Genomic DNA, 20,473 nt, shown 5'->3' on the forward strand with positions numbered 1-20,473 from the left:
CTGCGTGGTCTTTTTGAGTTTTTTTGTGCTGACCGCAAAGTTACCTTTCCTATCCTCAGTCTGTTCAGTAAGTCGGGCCTCACTTTGCTAAATCTATTTCATCTCTGTGTTTGTATTTTCATCTTTACTCACAGTCATTATATGTGGGGGGCTGCCTTTTCTTTTGGGGAATTTCTCTGAGGCAAGGTAGGCTTTATTTTTCTATCTTCAGGGCTAGCTAGTTCCTTAGGCTGTGACGAGTTTCATAGGGAGCGTTAGGAGCAATCCACGGCTATTTCTAGTGTGTGTGATAGGATTAGGGATTGCGGTCAGCAGAGTTCCCACGTCTCAGAGCTCGTCCTATATTATTTGTAACTATCAGGTCATTCCGTGTGCTCTTAACCACCAGGTCCATTATTGTCCTAACCACCAGGTCATAACATGTCACATTCCTTGTGTCCGGCCACTCATGACCAATAGACAACGCCAGAAGCGTCTTACCTGGGCCAAGGAGAAAAAGAACTGGACTGTTGTCAGTGGTCCAAGGTGTTGTTTTCCGATGAAAGTAAATTTTTGCATTTCATTTGGAAAATCAAGGTCCCAGAGTCTGGAGGAAGAGTGGAGAGGCCACAATCCAAGCTGCTGGAGGTCTAGTGTGAAGTGTCCACAATCAGTGATGGTTTGGGGAGCCATGTCATCTGCTGGTAGAGGTCCACAGGGTTTTGTCAAGACCAAAGTCAGCGCAGCCGTCTACAAGGATATTTTAGCGCACTTCATGCTTCCCGACAAGCTTTTTGGAGATGGAAATTTCATTCTCCAGCAGGACTTGGCACCTGTCCACACTGCCAAAAGTACCAATACCTGGTTTACAAACAGTATCACTGGGATTGATTGGCAGCAAACTCGCCTGATCTTAACCCCATAGAGAATCTATGGGATATTGTCAAGAGGAAGATGAGACACCAGACCCAACAATGCAGACGAGCTGAAGACTGCTATCAAAGCAACCTGGGCTTCCATAACCCCTCAGCAGTGCCACAGGCTGATCGCCTCCATGCCACACAGAATTGATGCAGTAATTGATGCAAAAGGAGCCGCGACCAAGTATTGAGTGCATTTACTGAACGTACTTTTCAGTAGGCCAACATGTCGGATTTTAAAATCATTTTTCAAGCTGGTGTTATAAAGTATTCTAATTTACTGAGATAATGACTTTGGGTTTTCATTGGCTGTAAACCATAATCGTCAACATTAACAGAAATAAACACTTGAAATAGATCACGGTTTGTAATGACTCTACTGTATATAATATATGAGTTTCACTTTTTGCATTGAAGAACTAAAATAAATTAACTTTTTGAGGATATTCTAATTTTGTGAGAAGCACCTGTAGTTCCTTTAAACCCTTCAGGATGCAGCGTTATTCAATTTTTTTTTACAATTTTTATTACTGTTAGTAGAAGCATAGCGTTTAGTTTTTTTTCATTGAAATAATAAGACCATTTTACACTTTTTGGCTCAAAATAGAGTTAACCAAATAGCCTATACTATTTAAGTATATTATTACCATTTGCTTACTAAAGGTACAGGGTATATGCTCATTTTTTTTAATTTTTTTTTCTCCTTGGGTTTTGTCAAAGAAAAGTGGTTGCGTCATGGAAGACCCATCTAAAAGGTCACCAACTAAAGCAATTTTCTTCACGATTGCCAATGAATTTTGCCCTCTATGGCCATGCATTTCTGTCCCAAAAGAGTCTTGTAAGTATCATCATGAGCCACTTTACTGTCCTAGTCATAAGAAAAATGGTGGGCAACACTAATAGGAGCTCTGCCGCTTATACTGTAATTACCCAGTGTCCGCTCTCCGCTAGGATCCACTTCTCGAGCCATTTCTAGAGCTTCAGTGGTGGCAATGTCCACATTGCTAGGAACCACAGCCAAATTGATTGTCTCCTGTCTTTCTATGTACTTCCTGATCATCCTTTTGATCTATGAAAATGTAGAAATGATAAGAATGTTAGAAGAGTTAGGAGACACATGTATATATCAAATTTACTAAAGTCAAGGCTAGGCCAGTGTGCCATTTTTCTCCTCCCATCATTAACGTGACCCAAATACACTAGTTACATAGACACCCTCTTAGGTCATGCATTGTAATAAAGGGTGGCCCTATGGTTTGGACTAGCCTCAATTTTTAAGTAATGTTTTCCATTTTCGTCTTACTTGAACACAATTAGAGCTTCCCCTAGGGTCGAAAAAACTTTTTGCATTTAGCTATGGCTGTGCGTGAAGAAGCAGGACGAATGATTTTTGTGTGGGACCTATAATGAAAGGTAAAATAGGACCTCACTTAAAAGACCCAGTCATGATGATTATGGACTCAATTCTTACCCCATGCAACTATACCCACTGTGGTCTCCCAATTCATCTGAACCACTAACTTGGGGTTTATCAGGGGGATCTATCCACTACAGGCCCCATAGTGCTTAAAAAGGTGGAAATTGTTTAACTCTGATTGCAAAAGATGTATTTAGTACATTATGACTAGTGCCGCAGCTAGAATATTCGGTTTAGTGCTTTTCTTTTGGTGTCAACATAAAGCCCAGATCATCCATTGGGCTTATGGAGCTTAAGATCTCTTTTAAGCCCGACTTTCCAAGTCTCCTGGAAATAGAGATGGCCTTCTGAGGAGTTGACAAGTCTATCAACTAAGACAGCACTTACAACAGGACGCAATGATGACAAAAGCATCATAAAAACTTGCGTGACTGTACTCTCCAAAGTTGGCAAGTCTTATAAATACATGCTCAGTGTACCTGCTGTCCAATATCTGGAGGTTGGTTGGGTAAAGCAACTCTTGTTATTCCGGGAAGATCGAGCAGTGTCAGGTCTGGCACGTTTGGAGACTCCACTTGAAGGGTAATTAGCTCTTGGCTGACTCCATTCCCGGCACCTGCCATATAGTCTTGGGCTACAAGAAGATATGATCTTTGTAAATCACCAAAAATGGATACAACCATAAAACATTTCCCCCATATCATGAACATTATTGAACACTTATAGTGTGGTTGGTTTACTTGTGGAGTCAAAGTAGATGGAAGGAGTTGTATGGTGGGGAAGATCAGTACTGGACAGGACATCGGGATCGGTGGCGATTTGTGGGCTGGAGTGCTATGACTGCTGAGGATTGGTGGATGGCTGGAGATTGGGAAATGTGCTGCTGGCCTGAAGGAGGTAAGGACATTCCTGCCGTGTATTTGGGTCTTACTCGCAAAGATTAGGAGCTCATTATGAATACGCATAATTATTGGGGATTAAGGAGGTTTGCCAAAGAGAAAAGTGGTCTGCAAGTGTCCTGTACAGGCCACCTCTGAATTGGGATTGGTTGAGTATTTTGTCAGTCTGGGTTTGGCTAACTTTGGACGGAGTGTGTTGTGGCGGAAATGTCCCTTATAGGGTACAAGTGAGGAATGAGTTCAGTCCTGGGTGAGACTCTAGCTGGATTCAGTCAGGACTGTGATAAGTAGCAGTTCTGTAGCAAGTACACAAGTTATAGTGGAGGTCTGGTTTCATGGAGACATCCTTGATAAGGGAGCGATAGTGTGCTGGGATTCTTAACAGTCTTCATCCCAACTCTAACCCATCTCTTCAACCTATGAACAACTGGTGTTTTCCTCTCATGCTTCAAACATGCCTCAATCACACCTATCCTCAAAAAGTCCTCTCTTGACCCATCCTCTGTATCTAGCTATCACCCAATATCACTTCTTCCATTTGCCTCAAAACTACTGGAAAAACATGTCCATTTCGAACTGTTCTCCCACCGCTCTTCCTGCTCCCTCTTCGATTGCTTACAATCTGGCTTTCTACCGCATCACTCTACTGAAGCTGCCCTAACTAAAGTCACCAATGACCTGCTGACTGCCAAAGCGACACTACTCTGTCCTTCTTCTCCTGGACCCGTCTTCTGCCTTTGATACAGTGGACCATTCCCTATTACTACAGACCCTGTCATCTCTTGGCATGACAGACTTAGCCCGATCTTGGATCCCATCATACCTAAAAGACCGGACATTCAGTGTCTCTCACTCATACACCACCTCCTCACCTCGCCCCCTATCTGTCGGAGTCCCGCAAGGTTCAGTCCTTGGGCCCCTGCTCTTTTCTATTTACACCTTGGACTGAGACAGCTCATAGAATCTCATGGCTTGCAGTATCACCTCTATAGCTGATGACACACAGATCTACCTCTCTGGACCAGATATCACCTCCCTACTGACCAGAATCCCACAATGTCTGTCCACTATTTCATCCTTCTCTGCTAGATTCCTAAAACTTAACAAGGACAAAACAGAATTCATCATCTTTCCCCCATCTCACTCAACTCTCCCAACAAACTCATCCATTACAGTAAACGGCTGCCCACTCTCCCCAGTCCCACAAACTCGCTGCCTCGGTGTAATCCTTGACACTGATCTCTCCTTCTAAACCACATATCCAAGCCCTTTCCACCTCCTGCCGACTTCAACTCAAAAACATCTCCCAGATCCGTACATTCCTCAACCTAGAATCTGCAAAAACTCTAGTGCATGCCCTCACCATCTCCTGTCTTGACTACTGCTGTGTGACCTCCCCCCTAACACTCTCGCACCCCTCCAATCTATCTTAAACTCTGCTGCCTGACTAATCCACCTATCGCCCCCCAAGATTCCACCGGCCTCTCCCCTCTGTCAATCCCTTCATTGGCTCCCCATTACCCAGAGACTTCAGTTCAAAACCCTAACCATGACGTACAAAGCCATCCACAACCTGTCTCCTCCATACATCTGTGACCTCGTCTCCCGGTACCTACCAGCACGCAACCTCCGATCCTCACAAGATCTCCTTCTCTACTCCCCTCTTATCTCTTTTTCCCCACAATCGCATGCAAGATTTCTCCCACGCATCACCCCTACTCTGGAACTCTCTACCACAACACATCAGACTCTCGCCTACCATCGAAACCTTCAAAGAGAACATGAAGACCCACCTCTCCCGACAAGCCTGCAACCTGCAGTAACCACCGATCCACCAAACCGCTACACGACCAACTCCGCCCTCACCTACTGTATCCTCACCCATCCCTTGGAGATTGTGAGCCCTCGCAGTCAGGGTCCTCTACTCCTGTACCATTCGTGAGTTGTATTGATTAAGATTATTGTACCTGTTTTTTTATTATGTATACCCCTCCTCACATGTAAAGTGCCATGAAATAAATGGCGCTATAATAATTAATAATAATAATAATTCTTGAGGGTTAGAAGAAGGTGTAGAAAAGGAGACAGTGCTCACCCGAAAATGAAAAGTACCTTGAGGTATGGGATTTAAGAGGGTGACATGGCAGGTAGGCCTCTTGAGATTAAGGCTTAGGGCACAGGGTCATGGTGTAACAATAGGGCCTTACAGAATTATACCAAAGAAAAGAAGAAGTCTTTTGAGGGTAGGGCTCAGGAGGCCAGAGATATAATCACTTGGTACTCATTAGTAAATAACAGACAGATTTAGGTCTGTGTGAAGTCACAGCCCAGTTTTCTTTAAAATGACCTTTGGCTCGATCACGAACCATGGTGACTTAATGGATGAACATTCGCTCAGTAGGAAGATCAATCTTGTGCAAGCCTAGATAGATCCACCAGGGTCTTCTCTGCCATAATCTTGATAGTATCAAGCCATCGGACTGCTGGTCTTACTCTGCCTTGTTTCTTCTATTCTTCCGACCATGATGTCCTTCTCCAGTGATTGCCCCTTTTCGGATGAGGTGTCCAAAGTAGGCAAGTCGTAACTTGGTGATCCTTGCTTCGAGGGACATGTCTGGCTTGATTTCTTAAATAAAAATGTATTTGTTTGTTCTTCTTGCCATCCATGGTATTGAGAATATCCTTTTCCTGCAACTCATTTCGAAGGCATCAATTATTTTTCTGTTTTGTGCTTTATCGTCCAGGTTTCACAACTGTATGTTTCCACAGAAAAGACCGAACTATGTACGAGTTCTGGGTTTGGCCCCTGGGAAGAGCATTTCCCTTAGGTAGAAGGATATAAAGTTGTTTTTAAGCAATTTATTTTTCATTCTGCTTTGTTACTAAAACTGCCAAGATTCTGTGCCTCACCTGAGATGTGAAACCATCAAGCATTTTGTGCCTCCTAAAATGAGCCATCAAACTCGTTTTTTGTTCTACTACATCTGTAGTTGTGATCTGTAAACATGAACTGTTTGAACTCCCTAAAGATATACACCATCAAAACAAGATGATACTCCATAAAAAGGGATGCGTGGAGAGGTAAAATAAATGGAAGATTTCCCAGCAGATTTTTTATTAAAATATATCAAAAACTTTTGTTCCATATCGCAATAATTGACGCTCACAATATATCCAAGAATGATGGAGTGTCCTATGCGTTTCAGACTAAAATAAGTCCTTTTTTGGAGAGGTGTGTCAGTTTTCACTCCCGATTCCATAAAATCAAAAGGAGTGACCTAATATTTTGGTGTCCGAATTCAAAATGTATAACAGCTCTAACACTTGCCTGAGGCTCCAGGGCCCTCTTATGATAAAGGGGAAGGGGTGACTATCAGATATACATTTACACATTTCATGGCTGTCTCCAATTCATTACCTTTCCGGATCTCCTTTTCCACTTCCCCTGGATTTTTTGGCTCCACTTCCTGGTCTCGATAGCTTATTTTGGCTTTCCAAGGGGAATCCTTTTTGGATTTTTTCAACTTGAGTACAAGAGGACATCTTGTTACAATGCCTGTATGAAAGATCAGAAATTTTATAAATACTAGCAGATACATTTATTGTAATTTGTTCTTACAAAATACGCTTTCCGGGTAAGACAATAGTTTTCGAATTTAGAAAAAGCTTCGTGAATTCCTTTTCTGGGCAGCGAAACTTCTCTAGGACCCCCAGTAACTCCATCCATATAATTACTATAGGATATTGAGGGAAATTACAGTTATTGACATTGTTGATGCTGAATGAGGTCACCTCTTGCTCCCTTTTGGTAATCAAAAGGTCCTGGCAGTAAACTCAAATCTGCTCAATTAATTTTTTGTCAATTGTTAGTTTGAGAAAATGAGCAAAATAGAAGAACTACAAGTTTGGTTTTGTAAAAGGCCCTTACAGCCTCTTTTCTCATGTGGCTGTAAGAGTATTATACAAACACGCCTACTGAAATATTTTGTCAACAAATGGAGGCACATCTTGAAGACCTATTTTTATAGTTTGGGCAAAGTCCAAAATAAACTCATTTTCAAAGTGAAGTCACTGAGCTGAACTCAATGACTTTTTTTTTTTTACAGTGCTGAGGTCACCGCAGTTCAGGGGCTCAGCTGGAAATACAGCCTCAGTCACTGGCAGTAACCTTGATGACATCACCGCCGGTCACTGATGCTGCGCTCGCAGCAGCTCATTCCTCAGTGGTTCTCAGCCTGGACAGTCGCATCTTGGCACCGTCCAGGTTCAAAACGGTTTACCCCCAGACATGGATTACAGCGTCGGACAGAACGACGGACAGTTGAGGGATATTGTTGTTTTTTATTTTTGTTTTATTACAGGAGACGAGGGATTCAGTGTAATTAGGTGTTAGGTCAGTATAACTGTTTGTTATTTTTAAATAAAAATGGAAAAGTGTGTTTTGTTTTATTTCTAATAAAGGATTGTATTCTGGCTTTTGTGTTTATTTAGAATATAACTTTAGGCTATAGTAATGGATACGCGTCTTATAGATGCCTCTCCATTACTAAGCCGTGGGCTTGAGGTCACCAGACAATACAAAGGCGACATCAACCCCATAAATATGAACCCCACTTGCCACCTCCACAGGGCAAGTGGGAAGAGCCGGCAAAGTACCAGAATTGGTACATCTAACAGATGTGCCTTTTCTGGGCAGCTGCGGGCCTATATCCATGGCCTATTACCAGCCTGAAAACACCAGCCCCCAGCTGTCTGCTTTATCTCTTTAGCTTGGCTGCTTGTCAAAAATGGGAGGGACCCCAGGCTTTTTTTTAAATTATACATTAATAAAGGAAAAAAAAATTAGAGTGATAGTTACGAGTTATAGTTTTTGGGCCCCAACGCAAAATTTATAAAAACTTCCACCTATCATGTGACATTTATAATATTGGTTTACGGGTGCTAAGTCCCAGTAGCGACTGCAACCTTTGCACCTGGTATAAGATCGTTCCTTCTACCAGCAATGTACATATATTTATTATAAAGCCACATCCATGCAATTCTGTGATCCGCTTCTCACCGCTGCCTCTGGGAAGATTGACTCCTGACAAAGCCTCCAGAACTGAACTTTTCCCAGAGCTCTGATCACCGATCACAGCGATCGCTGGTAATCCCAAATCCTTCTCCACCCCCAAGGACCTCAGGGAGTCAATCAGGTCAATGCACGGACGGATCTTGTATTCATATTGTTGTCCCAGGACGTTGTCAGGTTGGGTCTTTAGCGTAAAACAAAAAGGAAAATTGTGAAATTCACGAGTATCACATTCCTATACGAGACCTCCCGGATTTCTGACGGATCGCATTTACATTCGGCCCTTAAAGGGTTTTTTTCCCCCCCTCGAAGCCTCTAACGGCCCTTAAATCACAACACTGGAAAATATCTTTATAGGACTTTAAGTCCCATCCCAGTCCTCCAGGAACTACTCAAAACCAAAAAACGTCTCACGCCACCCTTATTTATAGATCTGGTTGCAGATTTCAGTATGGCACTGAGACGACTTTATACTGAAATCATAACATACCCCCCGGGTACAGTGCGATCACAGGATCCCAAATACATTGCCAAAATTTCTACTTAGTGTCAACCATTAATAGCACTCATATGCCCATCAAGGGGATGTCCACTAATTTGCAACACCTAATTGTTGGCCCAAGAGTGGTGGAAAAATTAAAAAAAAAAAAAATACACCCCTCAAGATTGAAATTGCAACACCAAGAAGGAAAAGTTGTGATGTGATATTCAAATCCTGAACCAGTGGAACATTTGCATATCATTAACATGTCTATCAATCCTGCGATTGCCATACATTTTCCTTCTTTCTATTACAACTTCACAATTGAAAAGTGTAATAAAAAAAAAAAATATTAATACTTCCAGGACTAATGTGGCTCCTCCGCTCCGGTCTCCTGGCTTCTTCTGGCAGGGGACATCATGTGACTGCTGGAGGTAATTAGAAGCCGCTTATCCACTGTGGCGTTTAGATTCTGAGTGGAAGAAACAGTCACATGACATCACCTGCTGGAAGAGGAAACCCAGAGACCAGTGACTGACATAGAGATGAATAATCGGGAGGAGTTGCGCCGGTCTTGGAGTCCACCCCACCATTCTGGTGAAAAAAAAGGAGAGAAAAAGAAAGACCACAATGTTTTCTCATCCAATGAAATGTTAATCTCCTCCCATGAGGAGTCCCTGGACATCTGAAGCATTGTGTAAGCTTTCCCCAAAGAAAAATATTACGTTTTTTGCCCTTAGTCGAAGTATCCTGGCCCTATGCCCCACTAGCCACTCACCCCAGTTCTTGAATAAGCCTGCCTCCTGTTGGCAGTACCGATTGTATCTCTTCTACAACAGAACAGATGTAAGAATATTTAGATTTGAGGAGTGAATTTTGGGGGTAAATTTTTCCAAAGTCAAGACATCTGTAACTATAATTTTGGTGCAGCTTCTGCAATATTGAAAACTTGAGGCGAGACTCTGGTTTGATTCTACACTCTATTTCCATATTGGAAGAGCTCCCCTACTTACCATGCCTTGAAATACAAATACCCCAGTAGAGGAACCTAAAACAGCAGGAAAAAATGCAAAAAAATCCATTAAAATGTAACGTATAAGTAACAAAAACAATACATAGAGATGACCTGTGATGAAATCTACCTCCATTAGCCATCTGCTCCAGAGATGACGTCCCGGTAGCCGGTAATAACGCCTCCATCGCTGGTGTAGCTGTTGGGAGCGGAGCGTTTAAGTCTTTGAATGCACTAAAGACATTTAGCGCCGGCTGGGCCAATACTGAGCCAGTTGCTGACGGATTTGCAGGTGATGCGCCAAAGATGTTTGACGAACCGAAAGGCAAGACGGGTGTTGGGCCATTAGTCTGCATTTTGCGGTCTAGTAAGAACATGAAAAATGTAATAAAATAAATTTAATAAGATCACAAATAAATCTAAGTAGTGGCAGTCTGCACTCCGCATGTTGGGTGCAGATGAATACCAAAAAGTAAGGGAGGAGTGGCACTCGCTGTTACCAATAATCAATGGCTTTTATCTAAAATAATCTCTTACAATCTTGTGTGACGCGTTTCGGCTGGAGCATCGCCTTCCTCGTATTTCCATACACTGCTCTGACCGGCACAAAGATCATTTTATGTTGTTACACTATTGGGTCCTCGATACCGAGAACGGGGGTCACGTGTCCCAATTTGTATGGGAAGGTAGTTGCGCATGCGTCCTACAAGGGTCAAAAGGACTGTGAGAACCCACGAATCAATATAGCTTGATGGAAAAATAGAAAAGTTATAGGATATTGAAATCCTGAGCAGAGGTGTTTCAGGAATAGGACCCAATCAGTCGTACTTCCACAAAAAAAGCGTTGTTTTGTTTTTTTAGGCCAGAAACAGCGCCATCCCCCATCTACTGGTGGTATTCAGTATTGGTCATGAACACCACCTGGAATGTGGTTACATAAAATGGTTTAGTACTTATACTACGAATAATTGACGAACATGAAAGAAAAAAAAAAAACACGCTAAGAGAGGTAGTAATCATCCTACTCTGAGAATAGTAAGAAAAACTATTTGTTACTCAACGGTTGTGGTTCTCACGCAATGTTCTATTTTAGCAATATTTTTCCTCTTTTACGTATGCATTTATTGTTTTATTCTGCGTTTCCTTATTTAATATATGGGTTTTACATTTGTAGTTCTTGTATAGATTTATTTTAGTATATACGGATTATATAGAAGATGCATTTATTTGCTGTAGAGAATATGCACTGTTTTTGATTTCTTTATGCATTCACTTTGAAAATTCCCATACCTTTATTTTTTTAGTGTCATATATGTATGATTTTTCTTATTATTTCAATATAATAAATTTGAGATTTTTATTTTACAAAATCTTTTTTTTCTTCATTATTTATGCATTGCTGTAAGCAGGGATGTAATGACAATACCCAATGAATACCCAATTAATTGCATAGAAGCAACAATGATACCTAGTGGACAGTTGGGCCTACAGTAACAAAGAAAAAAAAATGGATTTCTGCTGTGTGGACTCATTATACTCACCAGTGGTGTTCATAGAAGTCATCAGGCCCCGTATCACAAGTTCAAATTCACCCCCCCCCCCCTCCCACACACACACACACAAGTGTCCCCCCAAACACTGCATCCTCCAGAGTGGATTCCTCCACACGCACAGTATGATGAACCAACTGTAGCCCCGCTCAACTACCCTAGCAAAGTATGGTGTCCCCAACTGTGACCCACACACAGCCCTCCATACAGTATAATGGCCCCCACACCTATCTGTATGGGTGTAGTGAGCTGGCCGGCTGTGACTGTTCTATTATCATTGACATAGAATCTGTGACAGACACTGCCCCCGTGTAGCCAGAAGTTATACCTATGCCGAATGTGATTACAGAGAAACAAACTGTATTGGCAGAACTTCCCCCTGTGATGTCATGTGAACAGGGAGGGGAGGGAAAGAGAAAGCCCGGGAAACTGGTGTGTGCAGAGAGAGGTCGGTGTGTGCTGGCGTCCTCCTGTAGATGCGATATAGAAGATTGCCTGGATGACCGCTATCTCTTGGAAGCGGACATCCAGATTGTTCCCAGCTCCCACACTGCGGAGCACCCAACGGTGACATCTTCACAGACCCTGGAGCCCATGAACTGTAAGCGGGTCCTCTGTTGAGAGGCCGAACATTCCACCCTTACCTGTCGAACCCCAAGGGCTACAGCCTGGACCTGAGGGACGGAGTCTTGTTCAATCCCTGTTGTTTTTCTCTTCGGCTGGAGTGTCCCCCTGCAGTGACAGACAGGCCTGCGACGTGGGAAGATAACCTCTTGGAACAAAGGAACTGGTAACGTGTGGATAGGGAAAGTGAGGGACAGTTTGTTATTACACGTTATCTCTGTGAATAGGCATATTTTCTACTGTCTATTATTGTGTTCCGCTGTGTTCAGGAAAATGTATAACAGTAAAGATACGGTTGTTAAAATAGAATCTGAGTGTGGAAGTTTTGCTGGGCCAGATCATGGATATACATGGGCGACCTTGCCCTCGGTCACTTCATGGGTGTGACAGGGACTATCATATGCCTCTTCTCCATTAAACAGCCTTTATACAAATTGTGGATTTTATTGCATTTTTGTGATGGATATGTGGCACCCCAGGAGTCCAGTTGCCACAGTGGCATTGCCTCCCTTACAGGAAGCAAGGAGGGGTCCCCTTACCAGGTGTCAGTAGGAGAGAAGTAGAGCAGAACCTGGGGAGTGGAGCTGTGATTAAACTCGCCCCAGAGCTGAGCGCTGGGAACCGAATACCGGAGTGTTTGCGTGGGTACTGATGTTCCGGCAGCTAAATCCGGAGGGCAGGGGACTGCAGGTCCCTGGCCCGATCTAATACCCAGCGGCACAGCAGCATACCAGAGCCTGGAGCCGACACAAAGGAATGGCACCTGTGATAGGCTCGAGCTGCCTGCCATGGGGGGAAATGGTTAGTTTTTAAAAACAGAGAGAGCACTTAGTAGCAGGGGGGTGAGCTGTGAGGCAGCAAGGAAAAAGGGAGGACAGTGCAGAAGGAAGGCCTCCGTACCTACCTGGCCAGCTGTATCCAAAAATTGCTTCCAAGCTGCCCGGCTCTCCATTACAATCTGTTAACAGTACCCCGGTCTGTACTATCAACCATCAAGTAAAGGAAAAGAAAACTACAGCCCTTGTGTCATTCAGTGATCTCTTGTGCCCAGAGTCCTGCACCACAAGGTACACGAAGCCTGACATAAATGGGACCGGTAGCCCTGGGGCCCCACTCCATCTGTGGAGAGCAGTACCATTCCAACTGCATCACCATCAGCCCCAGTGGTCTCCTTTAGCAGCGTCGGCCGTCCATTCCCGAACACCACAGGTGGCGTCACATTAAATCCCATATACATATTTGCCATTTTACGGCACAGCCAGGGCCACGGAGTCGGGTCACGGCCCTGTGACTTCCCCAAAGGACTGTCTGTCCCGGTTCCGAGTATCCCACGGCCCTGGTGGGTGTGTCAGATATATGATGTGAAACTGCATAGAGTTTTATAGGCACTAATGTACTCAGTTAACAATGTTTAGTGATTAATGTGTAATCCAATTTATGTGTAGTATATAGGGAATGTACAGGATTAGGCTTAGGGCATCAGGTAAAGGATAGGGCTCAGTTTAGATTAGGAGTGGGAAAGATTCAGTTATAGGCATTTTAGATATAGGAAGTGGGATTGCAAGAAAGCAAACAGTTAACAGTCAGAAACAGTCCCAACATGGGAGGGGGAAGGGTTAGCTAATAAGAAGGAGAGCTGTTGTGAATTCTGTTATCGAACTCCCTTCTGTGGTCATGAATGGTACTTCGGCGAGTTCTGTCCATGGACTCCCTCTGGTGGCTGTGAGTGGGGCTGCTGCTTCTGAGGTTCCTTCCACAGGTGACTTAAGTTTTTCTTCAGCTGGCGGCTCTATTTAACTCCACTCAGATCGTTACTCCATGCCAGCTGTCAATGTCCTTGTACTGGTTCAGTTCGCTCCTGGACCTTTCTGGTTACCTGTCTACTCCAGCAGAAGCTAAGTCCCTGCTAGTTAATTATTTGTTCATTATTTTCTTGTCCAGCTTGCTTTTATGATTTTGCCTTGCTAGCTGGTAGCTCTGGGATGCAGAGTGGCACCTCCGCACCGTGAGTCGTTGCGGAGGTCTTTTTGCACACACTGCGTGGTTTTTTGTAGTTTTTTGTGCTGACCGCAAAAATGCCTTTCCTATCCTCTGTCTGTTTAGTAAGTCTGGCCTCCCTTTGCTGAAACCTATTTCATTTCTGTGTTTGTGACTTTCATCTTAACTCACAGTCAATATATGTGGGGGGCTGCCTTTTCCTTTGGGGAATTTCTCTGAGGCAAGGTAGGCTTTATTTTCTATCTTTAGGGCTAGTTAGCTCTTAGGCTGTGACGAGTTGCATAGGGAGCGTTAGGAGCAATCCACTGCTATTTCTAGTGTGTGTGATAGGATTAGGGGTTGCGGTCAGCAGAGCTCCCACTTCCCAGAGCTTGTCCTGTGCAGTTTAACCATCAGGTCGTTCCGGGTGCTGCTAACCACCAGGTCCATAACAGAGAGCGTTTCCTGGTTTTGGTCAAACAGATAAAGTTAGAGTTTAGATTGAAGGATCTAACATAGATAAATTGTTAGCAGGAGTTCAAGGCCAGAGGGCCTCAGGGGTGTACTAGAAGTATGAACTGTTTGGCTGTATGAGAACGTTGTCAAGTGTCTTCAGCGGACATTTCTGTAACGCCCAGGGCCTACGGCCCACACTAGGCACTGGGAAGTGTGCCTTATTCCCTTCCAACAAGTGAAAGCCGGACGGAAAAACGCATGAGGGAAACAGGATGGGAGTCATGGAAACTGAAGACGGACACAGTATCCCAGGGCCGAGGGAGCCATTAAGAGATGGGATAGTTCAGGCGGAACAAACAAGATAACGTGGAAACGTACTGTGCTGTAACATCAGTTGAACTGAAGATGCTAAATAAATCTGAATTGTTTGTTATGAAGAGAGTGTCCCCTGATCCCGGAGACAGAGACAGAGGAGGCTTGTGTCCGTAACGTGAGTGTTCTGCACCACACATAGCACATGGGATTTGAGACACTATTTGTGGGGTGTCAGGGTGATGTGCAGCAGCCCCTCAACCATGACTACTACTCTGCACATTTTACATATCCACACTCTATACTGTCCCCCCACTAGCCCTCCAAACAGCATTATGACCCCCATACAGCATGATATATCCCGCACAATCCTTGACACTGTATAACAGCTTGTATACTATATAATGGCCCTCAAACATCCATAAAGTATAAAAGGGTCCCTCATAGCCCACCACATAGTACAATGGCTCCCACATAGCATTCCATATAGTATAATGCATACCTCATAGTCTTCCATATAGCATGATGCACAGCCCATAGTCATCCATATAGTATAATGCACAGCCAATAGTTATCCATGCAGTAGTATGGCCACCATATACTCACCGATGAAAAAAAAAAACCAAAAAAAAAAAATATAATACTCACCTCCCATCCACTCTCCTGCCGCGAGGAGTCCTCTTCTGGAGCAAGAAGCCGACTTCAGCAGCATGCAAATGACAGAAGCGCATGATGTCATTGCCATGTGCCCCCAGTCACATGCACGCCAACATCAACTGGTGGACTCCGATTGGCTGGCAGCGTGTATTGAAGCTTATGGACCCAAGGGGTTGGTGCTCCGCAATACACTTCAACTGAATGTGCGTCTGAGAACGCACATCCATCTTAAGTATTTGCGGTCACCGGCAGGCACCTCACCCACTGGGTGTCCTCTGTGACCGCGTAAGTTATGCCCCCAACAGTTAGTACGTGGTTGAAGCATTTTTCTGACTTTGCTCTAGCGCTCTCCTGATTACACCCGGGTTAAGATATACCGTAAGTAGTACTATATCTGTAGGTTTGGATTATACACATGTATAACAACATGAATTTGAAAAGCTGCCGAACAAGCAACAGACATTTATGAGGAGGAGAAATCCTGGTTAACTGCAGTAGTGCTTAAGAATTGTGCTTGTTGTTAGTGAATGAAACAATGAACCCAAGCATAGTATATAAATACAGAACCAGTACCAAGCCCAACACATATAGTGCCAGTAAGAAGATCAGTATACAAATACAGAACCAGCATGAAGATCATTACATAGAAATAGCAACCGGCTTATAGTAACAAACCCCCCAAAGTTAGCACATAAACACAGCACCAGTGCAGGATCAGTACACACATACAGCACCAGTGCCAAGGCTCAGTACATAGCAACAGTACCAAGCTTAGAACATAAATAAAATACCAATAATAAGATCAGTACATAAATGTATAACTACAGGTTATATGTTCATAATGGCCTGAAAAATCATCAAGTATCATCACTGCAGACCATACAGCAAATCCCATACTGATGCATTGTAGTCACAGGGACAATAAACATTCACATCAAGTCACTTACAAGAAGCTTTTTCTCTGATCGAAGCAATTTTCCTTCCTCTTCTGTTAGGCCTCCATGACATAAGTACTGGTGATCACTACCAGTCTTTCCAGTTTACTGCCCAGACGTCATCGGCTCTTTGCTTTTGCAGCTTATATTCATATGAACGGGGAACGCCTGGCGCGGCTCCTCATTTAGGATCACTCGCCCTTGTGGCTGAGGGGGTCGGGTTCCCTCTACAAGATGTCTTCACACCATGCAACTTAAAAATAAGTTAACTTTATTTACAATAGTTATCTTTCAATATGGCGGCCTTATTCTTAGTAACAATGCAATACTATAACTATCAACAGGAATTTTTCCGGGCAGAACCTGCCATCATACGAGGCACCTTGCGGCCGGGAAGCATGGCCTAACTTTTACCAGCAAGGAACAATGCTTGTCCGGTTCACCTTCCCAACAGACTCTGGGCCATATGCTTCATAGCCAACCACTGAGCTTGTCTCGATCCGAGTCCGTCCCATGCGGTTCTCTTTCTAACAGTTACGGCTACCAACCAAGATCCAGCATTCTAGAATACTTCCACACTTGTGTCAGTCTTCGGTCACATTCCATCCGTCACACAACGTTCTTACACTAAAATCCAACCAAAATCTACACACTTCACCCAAGAAGTGAACACCCGGCATATATCAGTGTATCACTTTTTATTGTCTTTTTCGTGTAAAACAGCACAAAGAATGACATGGACGCCTCTCCAACATTGCCACCCCCCTTAAATCCTTATCTTCCATATGAAGAAAAGAAAATTCTCATAAATATATATATATATATATATATATATATATATATATATATATATATATATATATATATATATATATATCTCCGTACCCCCCCCACTGCACCCCGTACACAGCAGTGCAACACACACATACACACACTACACCCCGTACACAGCAGTGCAACCATGAGTCGCCTGCCAGGGCCATGGTGTACTCGGTACCAGGTCCGGTTGCACTTAAACGGGATGTCACGGTGGCTGCAACCCGGTCCGTGGCCCTGGGCACCCAATTAAAGGGAAAGGTCTTTTAAGGGTTAAATAAAGTTTGTTCGTGATGCCACCTGTGGTATTCGGTCAGTAGGGACCGACGCTGCTTAAAGGTGTCCTCTGGGGTGATGTTATGGCAGCTAGATGGTATAACTTCCCACAGGTGAAGTGTATCCCCAGGGCTCCCAGGTGTAGATGGAGATGGTGCATTAAAGGACGAGGACACAGGTTTGCAGTCTCTTTACCTGGTTTACTGCAGCTTCAGGCAACCATAGTCCAGGGCACCAGATCACAGGTACAGGCAGGGTCCGGCCGGCTTGGAAGCAAATCCAGAGTCCCCTTTACCAGGTGGAGATGAAAGCCTTCCTCAAAGAGCAGTGGTGTTGTAGTCCCTTACTGCCTATGGCTTCTGTTAAGGTCCTCACAGTTTCTCTCTGTCCTCCATGTAGGTTAGGACACAAACCTGTATGACAGGTGACTCGAGCCTTTTTATAGGGTCTCTATCACGACCCGGGCTCTATGCGCCACTGTGCCTCCTGATTATCAAGATGGACAGGTAACTTAAAGTTCAGCTGTCCTTCCGGTTTCAGCTGTCCCTTAGAGTCCAGCATGGCCTCGGTTGTTATGACCTGGTGGTCAGGACAATAATGGACCTGGTGGATAAGAGCACACGGAATGACCTGATAGTTACTGATAATAAAGGACGAGCTCTGGGACGTGGGAACTCTGCTGACCGCAATCCCTAATCCTATCAACCACACTAGAAATAGCCGTGGATTGCGCCTAACGCTCCCTATGCAACTCGGCACAGCCTAAGGAACTAGCTAGCCCTGAAGATAGAAAAATAAAGCCCACCTTGCCTTAGAGAAATTCCCCAAAGGAAAAGGCAGCCCCCCCACATATAATGACTGTGAGTAAAGATGAAAATACAAACACAGAGATGAAATAGGTTAAGCAAAGTGAGGCCCGACTTACTGAACAGACTGAGGATAGGAAAGGTAGCTTTGCGGTCAGCACAAAAACCTACAAAAAGACCACGCAGAGGGCGCAAAAAGACCCTCCGCACCGACTCACGGTGCGGAGGCGCTCCCTCTGCGTCCCAGAGCTTCCAGCAAGCAAGAACAATCAAAATAGCAAGCTGGACAGAAAAATAGCAAACCAGAGAAAAACAAGCAGTCACTTAGCTTCTGCTGGGAAGACAGGTCACAAGAACGATCCAGGAGAGAACTAGACCAATACTGGAACATTGACAGGTGGCATGGAGCAAAGATCTAAGTGGAGTTAAATAGAGCAGCCAGCTAACGAATTAACCTCGTCACCTGTGGAAGGAAACAAACACCCACAGCCACAAGAGAAAGTCCATGGACAGAACCAGCCGAAGTACCATTCATGACCACAGGAGGGAGCCCGACAACAGAATTCACAACACTCAGTCTTCCGGCTACCGAAATCTGCGCTTGCCAGGGAGGTAGCCAAATCACTGCTCTGCTCCCCTGGTGTCACTCTCCTGTGTCTTTTCTCTCCTGCACACTTTCCACAAGTTGTTCTTTCCTTCTAAGTTTCCTCTCTCCAGGAGCTGTAGTACCTCTGACTACACGGCCCCTCCAGACCTTCTGACACTCTATGTCCGTCTGCCTTCGTCTCTATCCTCTGACTGAATCCTTCTTCCTCCACTGTCTGCTTCAGACTGCTGTCTGGCACTCACTGACTCTTCCTTCCAGGCCAGAATGTATTTATAGGGGAGTTCACCTTAACCAGGTTCAGAGCTCCCCCTTCTGGCCTGGAGTATGAACGTGTTGTGTGTATGTGATTACCTGGTGAAAGATCCTTCATCGCTTCCAAGCGTGACATCACTCTCCCTGTGGGGAAAGCAATGCCACTGTGACGCCCAAGACCCCGGGGTGTCTCACACTCACACACACACACATACACACACACACACACACTGCCCCTCGTAAATAACAGTGCCCCTTGAATATTACATGCTGTGCCCTCAAATCATAGTGCTGCAAGTTGAGCTCCTAATAATCAGAACACCCCCCATAAGAGTATTCCGCTGCTGCCTGCACTGTAAGCAGGTTGCTGGATGCAGTGACAGACCAGAGGCAGAGCAAGGGTTAACAAGTTTACTTAACAGGGGAATACTCCAAGAAGGAAGGCAAACAGTGTAAGGAAGAACAAAAACAGTTCAGATGCAAAAAGATGTGCAGCGTCAATGAAAACAAGGGAAAAGATAGTGGCAGTTTATGTTAGATCAACTTAGCCTGTCAGTCCTCTTCCAGGCTGTGGCAATTACGGAGCAGACGATGACAGCAACAATGGCTGGCACGGTGCTGTTCCAGTGGGGTCCTGCAAACACCGGTCAGTCTTCTGTCGGCAGTGGTCGGTGTCCGGTACGTTGCGCTGAGCCCCTAGTCCATGAAAATATGCGGCCAGAGCTAACATGGCCGAAGCACAATCAGGGTCTCTCATGGGCGGGAAAGTATATGCTGGTGAGGTGGGTTACAAAAGTCTATCCGCTCACCAAGAAGAGCCGGCTCTTTTGGATCCTAAATGGATCCCTATTAAATAGGTATTCGCACATTTAACCCCTTTCTGCCATCAGACGTACTATTCCTTCCATGTGGGGTGGGCCTAAATTCCCAAGGACGGAATAGTACGTCCAGGGCGATCGGCCGCGCTCACGGGGGGAGCGTGGCCGATCACGGCCGGGTGTCAGCTGCCTATTGCAGCTGACATCCGGCGCTATGTGCCAGGAGCGGTCACGGACCGCCCCCGGCACATTAACCCCCGGCACACCGCGATCAAACATAATCGCGGTGTGCCGATGGTATAGGGAAGCATCGCGCAGGGAGGGGACTCCCTGCGGGCTTCCCTGAGACCCCCGCAGCAACGCAATGTGATCGCGCTGCTGCGAGGGTCTCCTTACCTCCCTCCCTGTAGCAGGCCCGGATCCAAGATGGCCACGGCATCCGAGTCCTGCAGAGAGGGAGGTGGCTTCACAGAGCCTGCTCAGAGCAGGCACTGTGAAGCCTGCAGCGCTGCATGTCAGATCAGTGATCTGACAGAGTGCTGTGCAAACTGTCAGATCAGCGATCTGTGATGTCCCCCATGGGACAAAGTAAAAAAGTAATTAAAAAA

The 20,473-nt window shown here is 44.8% G+C and overlaps 1 protein-coding gene across 2 annotated transcripts in view; it reads right to left on the reverse strand.

Annotated features, from left to right (window-relative positions):
- Positions 1 to 20,473, reverse strand: part of LOC138672576 (interferon-induced GTP-binding protein Mx2-like) — a 41,373-nt gene that overhangs the window by 10,466 nt on the left and 10,434 nt on the right. The window contains exons 2-8 of one of the 2 annotated variants that reach the window (XM_069760702.1): positions 16,303 to 16,543; positions 9,910 to 10,143; positions 9,781 to 9,815; positions 8,275 to 8,470; positions 6,634 to 6,771; positions 2,796 to 2,950; positions 1,830 to 1,968 (exon numbers count right to left, since the gene is read on the reverse strand). In XM_069760702.1, the coding sequence (XP_069616803.1) occupies positions 1,830 to 1,968; positions 2,796 to 2,950; positions 6,634 to 6,771; positions 8,275 to 8,470; positions 9,781 to 9,815; positions 9,910 to 10,143; positions 16,303 to 16,363 (958 nt within the window). In that variant the 5' untranslated portion in view covers positions 16,364 to 16,543. The remainder of the gene's footprint in view (positions 1 to 1,829; positions 1,969 to 2,795; positions 2,951 to 6,633; positions 6,772 to 8,274; positions 8,471 to 9,780; positions 9,816 to 9,909; positions 10,144 to 16,302; positions 16,544 to 20,473) is intronic. The other variant, XM_069760703.1, reaches the window with a different exon arrangement.

Source organism: Ranitomeya imitator, chromosome 3 (genome assembly GCF_032444005.1).
Source record: "Ranitomeya imitator isolate aRanImi1 chromosome 3, aRanImi1.pri, whole genome shotgun sequence".
NCBI lineage: Eukaryota > Metazoa > Chordata > Amphibia > Anura > Dendrobatidae > Ranitomeya > Ranitomeya imitator.